We start from the raw sequence: 12,985 nt of genomic DNA, 5'->3' as shown, positions 1-12,985 counted from the left end.
TGCTACCTGCAAGCCAAGGAGAGGGCCAGGAGAAACTTAACCCCGATGATACTCAACTGGCTGTTTGCCTCCAGAACTGTGTCCAGATACCTCCCTGTTCTGTGCTACTGTGTTAGGGCTGTGCTAGCAGATACACACAGACCATGCCTGCAGCTCCGTCTCATTGGCTGGGGAGGTCTGCTGCTGGATCTGCTGGGAAAGCGTAAGTTCAGCAACACCTTTAAAGTTTGACAAAGATGGTATTGAAACGGAGGTAGCAGAGGGAGGGTGTGGGGGTGGTGGTTATTCCATGAGAGCCACACAGGCCCTGTCCTATGCACCCATACTCACTTATAAGGGACATAGGAATGCTGGGAAGGATCTACCTTGTCACTAGAAGTGACTTTCATGGAGGCCTCCTACTCTGATGTACTGACTGTTTCCAAGGGATGACCTGAGACCTGGCAGTGGTCCTGTGTGTGTCTTTTCTTCACTGTGCATGGAGGTGTTGGTGCCTTTGAACCCACATATAAGGGAGGGACACTTTAAGCTTTTGGGACAACTCCTGTGGTTATCAGAGCCATCCTAGCCGCATCCTGTGCTTATGTCTGCTTGTGTGTGTGGCCAGCCTATCCCTTAGCATCCAGGTTTTAACTTTCCCTGCCCATGACTTCAGTCTGTAGTGTAAAGAATTCACTGTAATTCCTAACGAAAAAATCACTCTGACCCTCAACCTCCCGACAGACTTGACATTTCCAGAATAGTTATGCTTAGTTGTGGGATCTTTGTATTGTTCAAGTGATCAGCATGCCATTGAGTGTCATTGGTGCCCTTACGCAGTGCTAGGTTTCTTGCTGTCATTGGACATTCAGCACAATATGTGCTCTCTTAGTCCCCGGCAGTTGGGCTTGTGCACATGCACATGCATGTTTGTGAAGCATAAAGTATGTATATGGTGTGAAAATAATTTCTTAGGTGATTCATGTATTTGTAAAGAAAGTTGTGGCATTAGAATAAAATTAACAGGACTACTATTTCTGTGACTAAATATGTGTTTGCTTTCAGATCACTTTCACTCCACTGACATTTTACATAGAGGAAGTGAGGCTACTACCACTTCTGCCTTGGTCCCATCTACGAAGTCAGTGAGCACAGTTACAAAATGCTTTCTGTATGTCTCATAACAGCTTTATCTAGGGATCTCGAAGGCCAGTGTCCTGCAGGGTTTCCCAGTCAGTTAGCTAGTTGGCCATTTGTGGCCATCACATCAGAAAGGCCTGGAGAGTCCAGTTGCTCTGCCATCATCAGTGCCTTTGCCCAGAGCTAGCCCCAAGATCTCCTTATTCTTGGTCCTTCTGTTTGCCGCAGACAGGGAGAGAAAGAGGATGACAGATCCCAGTTTTGAACAGGATACAGAAAGGATCTCATTTTTAGAGGTTTCGCTGTGTATGAAAACCCATCAGCGGGGCAGCAAGAAACTCTTATGGATGAGGAGCAGAGCCCCTGAGGCCAGTGAGTGACAAGGCTGTCCAAGGGGAGGTTCCCCTCTCTATCCACACTGCTTTACTGAGGTAAGAGGGAAGATTGGACATAGCCCCTGCAAGTTTCCCACTGGTATGGATTTACTTATTTTTCCACTGAAAATCATGTAATGCACGTTTGTGAGGGAAAGATAAAAAAAAAAAAAAAAAAGCACCCAAGGCATAAATGTTCTGTTGTAGAACTCCTCTAGAAGCCTTCCCACATTCACTTCCCCAGAAGCTGCCTGCCACTCCCATTGATGCTTGGGTGTGCATGTGTCTGTGTGGACCGGCTGGGATGCATCTGTTCTCTTGTATCTTGATCACTTCATGTCTACACTGCGTGTCTTCCTCCAGTGGCTCGTTTGATTTTGCTCCATTGAAAGTAACAGAACATTTGTAGAGTTATATTTAATGGCTGCACCGTGACTGATTCAGTCACACCCTCTGGCTTGGGTAAAAGTTTCTGAGGAGAGCCTCAGAGAAAAGGTAGTGTTTGATCAGAGGTTTTGGAGAGTGAGTAGGAGTTGGGAAATTCAAACTGTTTTGGTGATGACTGGGGTATGGAAGAGGCTGTGTAGGACAGGATTGTACCCACAAAGGAAGGGATAAGGGTCAGTCAGCACTTCATGTTCTTCCTGCCCTGGGGGACAACACTGCAACTGGGACATGGTCCCAGCTCAGGGTGCTCTGGGAATCTGTGGGAGACTGGGTGGACACAGGACACGGATACTGCAGCTCAGGTTCCCAACGTGTTGGCCGCAAGAGAGGAGAGGGCAAGTGCTGGAGCAAAGGGAAGGCCCACGCAGCTGGCTGGCTACCGGGTTATTGCTTAGGAAACGCTGCCTGGTGACATGTCAGCTCCTGACAGAAAACGGGGTTGGCAGGCCCCGTTTTCTAAGCCGAGGGCCTGTCTGCCAGATCGCATTTGGATTGAGTGGCTGGCACTCTGAGAGCCTCGCTTAATAGGATTGAAAGAAAAGAAATGTTACTTTTCATCACCCAAGACAACAAAGAGAAACGGGGAAACGAAAATATTATTTCGTTTGAACAAATTACAGGGAGACTCTCTGGGGCGCTTTCAGAGAGTAAGATGAAGAAAGCACTTAAATATCATTCCATCAAACTAAATTTTTAACTACAATTTTTTACAGATAAAATGTGTTGGGAGGATTCAAAGAAGATTAGCGCTCACCTCAGAAACAGTATTCAAATTTTACCAGCTAATGGAGGCCCGGCAAAGAGCGCTAATGCCTCTAACTTTCCTCCCAGGGACAGAGATTTTGGTATTCTTATAAAAACACATCGAGCTGATTTCATTCCTGTGTCTCTGCAGACTTCATTGGCGTAATTTCAGTAAGTGTTATAAATGTTATTTTAAGTATTATAATGATAATCCCTCCTGACAACCATCCTCCTCTCAGCTTCCACCGCCAAGGTAATGTTTACCTCGGATAGCGCATAATTGTTTGCTTTCTTCACAGTAAACTCTGCTCCCAACTGCTTAATCAGCCATGAAAGACAGGGAGACTGAAGACACGCTGAATGTTCCTCCAATCACAGTGGAGAAACGGGGGAGCCCAGTGTGGGATGGATGGGGGCTGCCCATCACCCCCCCACCTTGTTTTGTTAGGTGATTTTTTTTGTCCATGGCTCCTAAGTTGGGTGCCATGGGCCTTGGACATTTATTGTTATACATGTCACACTTGGGTGTGAATTTGCTTAGCTTGTGAACCCTGAGGTCCCTCTCCATCATTTGTTGGGCTTGGCCAGGACTCACCTGTTTCTCTGATGGGTTTGGGGAACTCCGTATTTTGGTCACAGCCCACGTTTCCTCGTGTTCCATAGACTGCCCCATTGTGGGTCTTCTGCTGCCTGCTCAAGGAAGCCAGATCTTATTAGGCCTTATGAAAGTGGAACTTTTCTTCCCTTGGATGCTGGTCTCGGAGGCTTTCTGGGGCATTGGATAACACTGCTTCTCTGGCTTCTTGAATATCTGGCTTCAATTGTGATTAAGAATTAAGGAAGAGGCAGGAAGGTAGATCTTCATTAAAGGTTGGAGGAGTTTTTGCCTCTGTGGATCTTGGGTACCTGGAACACTGCTTTCTCTACCCTGTGAATATGGGGAAGTTCTGTTTTGAGCTAACCAGCAGTCAGTAGCACTTTAATTCATTCACTAAACACATATTGATATGGGTCTGTTCTAGGGATTTTGCTTGGACTCTAGAGAATGAATAGGTCTGATTTTTTTCCATCTCTGTCCAGCTTACAATGTAGGCAGGAACACTGAGACTGAACGGCAAACAAGCAAATATGTGATTGAAGATGGGGAGATGATGATTAGTGCAGAGTTGGAGCAAGTTGGGAAGTGTTGCATATCCCCAAGGGTCGAGCATGAGGAGAGCTGGAATGTTGGCCTGGGATGTTGGGCTAAGGTGTGTGGCATGACCACCGAGGCTCTAATGGTGAGAGGTTGGCAGAGACCAAGCCACATTGTCCATCTGTGAGTTTCCACTATCTGTGAGCCACCAGGGTACCTTCCTGTTTGATCACACAGACTGCTGTGGCCCTGGGTAGAAGTGGGTCACGAGGGACCAAGGGTGAGAGGGCACAGTAATGGGGATTTTGTAGTATAGCAGTGTTGTCTTGGTCTGGATGGGTCTGCAGACTTTCAGGGTTCAAAGGCCGTTTAAGGTCACCTCCAAAGTTGGCAGACAAGCTCATGGGAAGTAATGCACCAGGCAGAAGGTTGGCTTAAATGACTCCTTGCCACTGGGTACCCCCACGTGCTTTTCTTGACCCTGACCCCACCTCTAACTCATGACCAGGGTCTTCTCTCACTAGTGACTGGACAACTGGGGTGTCTGTCTTCTTTGCCTGCATATGACACGTCCATGGTGGTCTCCCAGGAAGAATGGAGCAGGGCTCCATGAATTTTGGTATTTATTCTCCAGTTTCAGTTTCTCCCCTTACTATTCGCACAGGATAAAAAGCAGACTCAACATGCCTGGACCTACTCCCTTCGCAACACACCCACTGCCAGCCTTTCCTCTAGCCCCTAGTCCCCAGCTCCCCGAGGCTGGCAGTATAATTTAGCTCAAGCCTTTAGTTACAGACCAGGGCTAGGAGGTATCTGATTTCCTTTCCTCAGGGTGGGCACTCTGAAGGTTTTGTGCTGGGGTTGGAGAGCAGAGGGAAAGCGAACCAGGTGACTGATAATCAAAAGCATCCTTGGGACCTGTCCAACCCACTTGGCCCAGGCAGGGTCCTGTCCCTGGCACCTGTACAGGGGTCCGCATATACCTACTTCTCTAGAGAGTGGGAGAGTTCCAGCTGATGCTGGGTGGGCAGCAGAGGGTGGGGGAGGGATTAATTGCTTTGACAGAATATTCCCAGTACCCAGTTTTGAGTGAATTAACTTCCAAGAAAATATCTAATATCCCTCTCCTGTCCCTTGGAGGGGTGACAACTGGTTAAGTCCATCTGTGTCTCTCCCACTCCCAGCATTGCAGGCCACCATCAAGGACTCTCTAAAATCTAAAAAAGAAGTTGCCAAAATCAAGATGGAGCGTAGCTCTCTTAGGTAGGTTAGGAGCAGAAGCAGAGGGGCAAGCAAGGCTTGTGTTTCTCTGAAACACATCTCGACCCAGACTGGATGAATATTTTAACACCACCAGTACATTGTGTTCAAGCCAGGAGCACACTGCATTCCGGGCAAGGCCAGAGAGTGACCTGGAAACCTGGATATTGCAGGGAACAAAAGGTTATGTGAAGGCTATATGGAATGGGATTGGGGCACGGGAGGCGATACGGAGAGTTTCTAACTTCTTTCCTCCCTCCCAGGGCTGCAGGCTGAGGGAGCCATGCCCAGGTCTTGGTAGGAGGCAGCATACAAGCCACCAGGCCCCACCCCCCAGCTGTGGACCAGGCAGAGGAGCCCTTAAAATGGGGGAGGGGGGCTCGGAGAGGGCAAGAGGGGGTCTGGGAAATGGAGAAACAAACTCTATTTTCTGCTCGGCTGTGGCGGGAGGGCTCCCATGGCCCACAGGCTCACGAAGTGAAGCAATTTCAGACAGGGATGAGTGTCTGGTTTTCCCTGGAGCGGAGGCTGCAAAGCCCCGAAAGCCCTTGGTTTCTCTTCCCTTAATATCCTGTTTTGGAAAGTGCAGTGTGAGAAGGTGAAGGAAATGAAGATGGCCCTTGGCTAATGGAAGAAGCCCTATCCTGCTTGCTCCAGGGGGACCAGGAAGCTGTATTCCAACGGCCTGGTCAAGGTAGGGAGAGGGAGATTGTTGCCAATGGGGTCCCTGGGAGGGTGGCTGTCTGCAGACAAAGGCTCAGGTTTCTGTCATGCCTATGAGGTTGTTTACAGGCACTGTAGCTACTTGTGTGGCTTCAAAGGCTGTGGCAATGGCATTCCCAGGATCTGTGCAGAAAGTCTGGGGCATGTTATTTATTTTGTGACTCTACTTCCTTCTCTTGCTATAAGTGCAGGTACTGGGCACTGTCCCATCAGCCTTCTTCTACCTACCTGTGGTGCATGTATCTGTCATGTGACCAGGTCATGCAAGTCCCAACTACCCCTGATCTAGGATGTCTGGGAGCAGAGTCTCTAGGACAGACTGAACATTCCAAATCCTCCAGACCCCAAATTCAAAACACTTCTGAATCCAAAAGGTTTTGAGCAATGACATGATTCTACAAGTGGCACGTCCCCAACTAACCCCATGGGATGGGTAACAGTCAGAGAACAGATGTTATTTGTGCTGCTCTGCAGGCTGTGTAAAGAATATATGGAGAATGTCATGCTTAAGTCCCGCCCCTGAGTCATCCTGTGATCTGTACGTAAAAGTTTTGGAATTGAATCCAAAGAACTTCTGTCCCAAGCATTGTGAAGGAGTGAGGGAATGAGAATGGAGCTATCTGTCTGGCAGAGGGCTTCCCTTGTGAAGGAGACATGGGCCGGGCACCTACCACTACATTCTCAGCAGTGCCAGGGGCTGCCCCGCCTCTCCCCTTGAGCACTACCTCCCGACCACCACCCAGGCCACTGCTGAGTCATGTTCAGGGTTACTGGCTGCAAATGGACTCTATCTCTCTGTCTGGTGTGAGCCCAGGCATGCTCCTTGTAGGGGTGTGGTCATGTGACTTCCGAGTCCATTTCCTTTATAGTGTAGTGGTGGCCTTGAAGGGTCTATGTTTGTGAGTATTCAGTGGAGTAGTATGCGGAAAGGTCTGGTCCTGTCACTACATCTGGCCCATTCCCAAGGCTCTGCTGCACTGCCTGGCTGCTTCTTCTTTTCTTTAGTGCACTTGGCACATCTCCTCAACAGGATCCTGGAGTCTTGAGAGCAATGATGACTCTTATGATCTGTGCCCTGCTCAGTCTACATTCTGGACTTGACAGATAGTAAATATTCACCTAATTGAATATTAACTGAATATTAGACTATATTTAATCACCCAATTGAATATTAATTAGACTAAATTTAAAAGACACTCAAGGTAGGGTATAAAGGTACCTGGTCTTAATCCCAGCATGGGGGGGAGGAGGGGCATACACAAAAACAGGTGAATCTCTGAGTTTACCGAGTGAGCTCCAGGACATCCAAGCCTACATCGTGAGACACCATAGCGGGTGGACACAGACACAGGGAAAGAGATAGACAGAGACATACTGACTATAAACTCTCTACTTACTTAATCAAGAGTATAATACATACAGCCAGCTTCCACATCTGTGAGTTCTCGTGTGTCTAGAAAATATCTAGGAAGAATTCATCTGTAGCCGGGCGTTGGTGGCGCACACCTTTAATCCCAGCGCTCAGGAGGCAGAGGCAGGCAGATCTCTGTGAGTTCAAGGCCAGCCTGGTCTCCAGAGCGAGTGCCAGGATAGGCTCTAAAGCTATACAGAGAAATCCTGTCTCGGGAAAAAAAAATTCATCTGTAACTGAATATGTACCATTTCCCCCTTGTTGTTAGTCCTGAACACTGTAACTGTCTGCAGCATCATGTTGTGTTCGGTTTTATAATAATCTAGTAAGACACACATAGGAAGACGTGTGAGGATTCTGTGCAAAACTGCACCTCCTATGGGACGGACTTTAGTGTCCTCAGGCTTTGTGTCTTTGGGATTCCTGGAACCAGTTCCCTGCTTATGCCAAAAGACGACTATTAAAAACCGAACAAAACCAGATGTGCACACATACATATTTGAGTGGGGACACACACACACACATACACACACACACACACACACACACACACACACACACACACACACACACACACACACATGATGTCTGCTCTGGGCAGATCTGTGAATCCATCAAGTGCTGATAGGCCCAGCTTGATAATGAGAAATATTGGGCTCATTGAAGGGTGTTGACTGGCCGAGTCACAGCTTTGCTAACTGGGTGAGAGTCACTCAGCTTGGAAGGACAGAAGCAAGACTTGTGAGCAGTCTGTGGCCCACAAAGCACATGGCATTTGGGATTCTCTGAGCCTGGTTTTCTGAATGGCAGGTAGCCAGTTTGTGAAGAATTTCCTAGGGCCTGGGAGGCTCTGAGTCTGTATGTCTAAAAGGCAGCTTGTGTTCAGATGTCATGGTTTCTTCCTGCTGTGCTGCTTGTAATGTTAGTTGCAATTTTGCTAAAATTAAGCTGCTCAGGCTAGCTAGCAATGTCCAGCTAGGCCAGTCTCTGCTCTTGCTGTCACTCCCATCTCACTGTGTACCCCTCTGGACCCATGAACTATCTCAGACAGTGACACAGGACCCTGTCTTCTGGACAGCCCCTGCCTCCATGCCTAGTAGATGCCCCGTGGCAGCAGCAGGGGTCAGGATGAAGACATTTCCCTACAGGGCGCAGAGGACACATCTTTCCCGTGGCCGACATGGCAAGTGCACATGATCAGGGCAGGATAGGGTGCTGACCCCTGAAATGCCTCTTCTCTTTTGTCAGGGTCTGGGTACACTCCTGGGGACAGACCCAGGGCTTCTGGAGGAGCTTGAGCTTGCATGCCACTTTCCCAGTCCCCACATTCTCTGTCCTCACTTCACCAGGGACTGGTTTGAGCCTTTTTTGAGTCCCCTGAACCTTTACTTCCCAATATGTGGCTCAGTAGCAGAAGCATGTCCTAGATAGAGTGACTCCCATCTGTGCCCAGCCCCTGCTAAGCCAGAACCTGAGTGCCTCGGCCACTGAGTGCTCTGAAATTATTTTACCCTGGCCCCGCCCTCTGAAGGCAGGCTAATGCCACCTATCCCAGCTCACCACTGTCAGGGTGTAGCTTATTCTAGCTTCAGTTTCCTCCTGGATAAGATGCTAAGGTGCAAGCAGATGGACTGGGCCTGTGTCCTTGGGCTCTGAATGTAGACAAGGCTTGGCAGAGTAAGTGTAGGGTTCACTTTAGGGACCCAGGGATCTAAGGAGTCACCAGGGGAGTGAAGGACTGATCTGAGAAGCAAGGTCTTCACTGGACTGACTCAAGAGCTAAATACCAGCATGGACCCCTGTAGAATTGTTACATGAAGTAGCAAAGGGATGGGAGGAGCAAAGTTAATGCTGTGATAGCAACTTTCTAAAATATAAAAAAATGTGATAAAAGCAAGTAAGCCCCCGCCCCACTGACTCCCCGTGAAGAGCCTCAGTTCTCTTAGCACACTGCTTTGGAGCAGGAAGTCTGTGATGGTCCCTGGTTCTGGCTGGCATGAGCTAAAGTCCTCACTACAAGTGGGAAAGCCACATCTGTGTAGCAGGCTCCATGGACCAGCTGGGCATCTGGGCCTCATGGAAGCTTAAATGCCTCCGATTAGCAAGTCGGGTGGGAAGAGGTGCTAAAAGGACTCCTTTCCGCCTCTTCCACTGGCATATATTGAAGGGAGTTCAGTTATGAAACTATTAAAATGTTATTTTGATAATTAAGCCCACAGCTGTTCTGAGGGCGGCAAGGGCAGGCATCGTGCAAGTAGCAGAAGGCATGATGCTCTCACAAACTCCAGGAGTAAAGGAAAGCAGGCAGGGGGTGTGGTGAGGAAGGGTGGATGCAGGACCTTGAAAAGGAGAGAGGGGACCATCCCTCTCATCAGGTCCTCCATTGCCTTGGGTGACTGCAAGGAACAGTGCCAGGAGCAGGGGAACTGCCCACTATGAGTTTGTAAGTTTCCACATAAACTCCAGAGGAGTAGCTATGGGGACTCTGAAGTCCCTCAAACTCCAGGTGGGGACCCTGGAGTCAGTTGTACTCAGAATCCTGTTAGAAGCCAACTTCAGCCCCACCCCAGACCTCTGAGTCAGAGGCTGAGTGGGGGGCTACAAAGACTGCTGTGCGCTCCAATTCAATAGCAACATTCATTAGTGTTCCCCGAGCAAGCAGGGCTCACCTTGCTGGGCTTCCTGAAGGACAGGCTAGCTAGATAAGAGAGGTAAGGGGAAGGTGTAGGGATGACTGTCAAATGCCACACCAGGCATTCCTAGGCATGTACCAGATGACAAGGAAAAGCCTATAGGTGACAAGAGCTTGTTTGTGTGAGTTCACATAGCAAGTCACAGCAGAACTAGAACTCAGAGTTGGTCTCATAAGATGACCGGACTCAAGACTGCTGTCTTTCCAGACATTGAGGGTGGGGCTGGTAGAGAAGTGTCACCTAGAAGGGATGAAGGGAGACCCATGTCAACTCAGAAAGAGCCTTCCAGCATCCTCCAGTCCCAGTCTCTGAAAATCACTACCCATCTACCTTCTCGCTGAGGCATTTGTGCATCCCATCTTCCCACAAAATCCAGCACCCCCATCTCTGCTGTTCATTTTCACCTCTGGCATTCCTTTCATCCGGCCCACCACTCAGGATCTGCTAACATGTTCCTCTAGCTGCCTACATATTAAGTGACCATCTGCACACCTATCTCCCTGTCTCTCACACCTGTTCATTTATCTACCCATCAACTAGGCAACCAAACTAATGTCCCTCTGTATTTCTCATGAAAAGCCTGTAAGCCTGACTGTATTATACTGGCAGGTTCTCCAGAGTGTGGTTGTACTAGGACTGTGGCAGTTGAGCCTCTGCCTGGAACACCCTCCCTTATACTTCTCAGTGTCCTTCCCCAACATGCATTAAGGAGGTTTTGTGTCTCCCTTCCTTGGCACCACCACTATCTCTGTCCACACCTTCAGCATTTTTCCTCTGAGCCATGGCAATGGCCAATGACCTGATGGTCCTTCCACAGCTTCTCTCAATCCAAGTGCAAGTATAGTTGTGGGTCACACCTCTCCTCAGAAGACTCCAGTGGTTCCCTTGTCTGAGGAAGCTTTGCCACCCAGACAGTGCTCTCTGTGTTTGCTCCTGTTTTTTCAGTGGAGGAACCCTGTTTTCTAGCTTGAGTGGGTTCTTGGTTGCTTCCACACTTTGAGCTTTGCTCACCTACTGCCTCAGTCTGGAACACCAATACCTGCACTCCTCCTGCTCTACTGGGATCTACCCAGTCTCCATGGCCCAAGCCCAGTATCTCCAAGCATCACTCATGAAGCAGTTGTCTGCCTGGCATAGGCCATCCCTCTGAAAAACCCTTGTGTCGCTTGGCTTATCTCAGCATCTGACTACCTCAGGTTTGCAAAATTCATGCTCATGGTGAACTGAAAGCTGCTCTCTTCACCTTTACATGAGCCACTGCCTAACTAAGATAGTACGTATTCAGTGTATTCAGTAAATACTCCTTGAATGAAAACATTTGCCTTCTGTCTTGGTGTTGCAAATACAAAATAAGTATGGACCAAGTCATGGTATCAGAAGTTCAAAGCCAAATTGTTCTGTTATGTGGTGCCATAGAGGAGCACGCATGCCTGCTCTCTGTGCCTTTGCAGTGGCTGGGCTGCAGTGTAAGCAGCTGTGTGCTTGATTTGTGAGTGCCCTGTGCATGGCACAGAACCTGGCATCTCTCCTCTCTTCTAGAACCCACTCTGCTTCTCCGATGCCAGCCTGTATCCTGTGGGGTAGTCCATGTGGCCTTCTGAATGTGTTCCCAGATGGGGGCTTTAGTGGCTTCTTATCACACTTAGGTAGAGGTCCTCAGGGTGGCTCATGAGGGCCTGTTCAGTGGTCAGACCTGAAGCCCCACCCTCCCACACATGCCTCCTATTGTATTTGCAACTTCAGGCTGTCTCTCTGGCTCGGTATCTTCCTCATGGTCTTCAGTTATACCTCCTATCTCAGATTTGCTCAGACTGTGGGCCGGAGGCAATCTTACCAGGCATGTTTTTTCCCTCCTGTAGCCTCCAAACCTCAGGCTGCAGCTAATGGATAACAGTGTCCAGAAAGTGACTGCTTCTAGGCCTGTCAGTTCAGACTGGCAGCTCCTGGCAGGCAGACACCATCTCATTCCGAAACTAAAGGGTAAGAGGCTGTTCATGTGTGTTCTGAGTGAGTGAAAAGATGCAAAATGTATGTCTAGCTTATGTGTGTTGAAGAATAAAGGTGAGGCACATACATCATGCCTCACTAATAGGCAGGTAGGCTCAGCACCTTGTTGGCTCTGGCCATGTTGGGTCATGGAATGCTGCAGCCCAAGAAGGGTCCAGCCCAAGGAGATTTACTCCTTGTCTACCCATCTTGGATGTCCTTCTGCTCCTTCCCATCATCTTCGGGACATCAAAGCCAGGTTCTGCCCCTGGTTCCTTCCTCCATTTGTAGGAATGGGGAAGAGGGTGCATGGATGTGAGGGCTACTGATGACTTCATCATGTTTAGAGGAGAGGTGGAGAGTTTTCTGGTGAGGGAAGGGTGGGCGCCCTGCTAATCTATGGACACTGCTGTCACTGTTGTCCTTTTAAAAGTCTTTTCAACTTCATAGCTGTCCAATCCAGCCCCTCCTTAGAAACATCTAAAATACCTATCTACCATTGTATAAAACAGTTTATATAAATCCAAACTGTATCAGAATTCAGTTGAGTTGCTGGAGAAAGTTTGTGGGATATATGCACAGTGTCTTGAAGAACACTGGCAAACTATTTCATGTGTCATGAATAGGTACTTCTGAAAATAGCTTTGACTCCCAATGAGCTTTAAAGGGCGGGGGGGAGAAAAGAGAGTTTTAAATCCACATTTGTACATAAAGACAGTCCAGCTTGCTGGAACCATTGTGGGATCTGATATCCAGAGGTCTGTGACTTAACCTCTCTGAGCCTCAGAGTTCTTACCTGTAAAATGAACATAGTAATACCCAACACATGGAGATGCTTAGAGGACTGAAGCTGGTACAAATTCCAAGCACACAGTGGGCCTGCATCAGAGTGTCCAGCCCCCAGTTACTTGTGCTCTACCCATTGGGGCAAATACCTGAAGTTCTGGGGAACAGGGCTCCATAGCTTGGGCCCACAGGCAGAGCCAAGGCAGAAGGTCAGGCATCTGGCTGATCCTGGTGGCCTGACCTCAAGTTCTGCTTTGACGCTCAGAAGCTCTGGAGTCCTTGGACAGTTGTCAAATCCATGGCTACA

At 48.7% G+C, this 12,985-nt stretch overlaps 1 protein-coding gene across 3 annotated transcripts in view; it reads left to right on the top strand.

The window, feature by feature from the left end:
* Nucleotides 1–12,985, top strand: part of Znf423 (zinc finger protein 423) — a 295,757-nt gene that overhangs the window by 215,300 nt on the left and 67,472 nt on the right. The window contains exon 6 of one of the 3 annotated variants that reach the window (XM_035442574.1): nt 2,654–2,855. The exons of the other annotated variants lie outside the window; for them this stretch is intronic. Coding sequence (XP_035298465.1) covers nt 2,654–2,850 — 197 coding nt within the window. The 3' untranslated portion in view covers nt 2,851–2,855. The remainder of the gene's footprint in view (nt 1–2,653; nt 2,856–12,985) is intronic. 3 annotated transcript variants of the gene reach the window in all.

This window comes from Cricetulus griseus, chromosome 3, assembly GCF_003668045.3.
Source record: "Cricetulus griseus strain 17A/GY chromosome 3, alternate assembly CriGri-PICRH-1.0, whole genome shotgun sequence".
Lineage (NCBI taxonomy): Eukaryota > Metazoa > Chordata > Mammalia > Rodentia > Cricetidae > Cricetulus > Cricetulus griseus.
The sequence above is the reverse complement of the archived record's forward strand: the minus strand, read 5'-3'. Positions and strand labels throughout refer to the sequence as shown.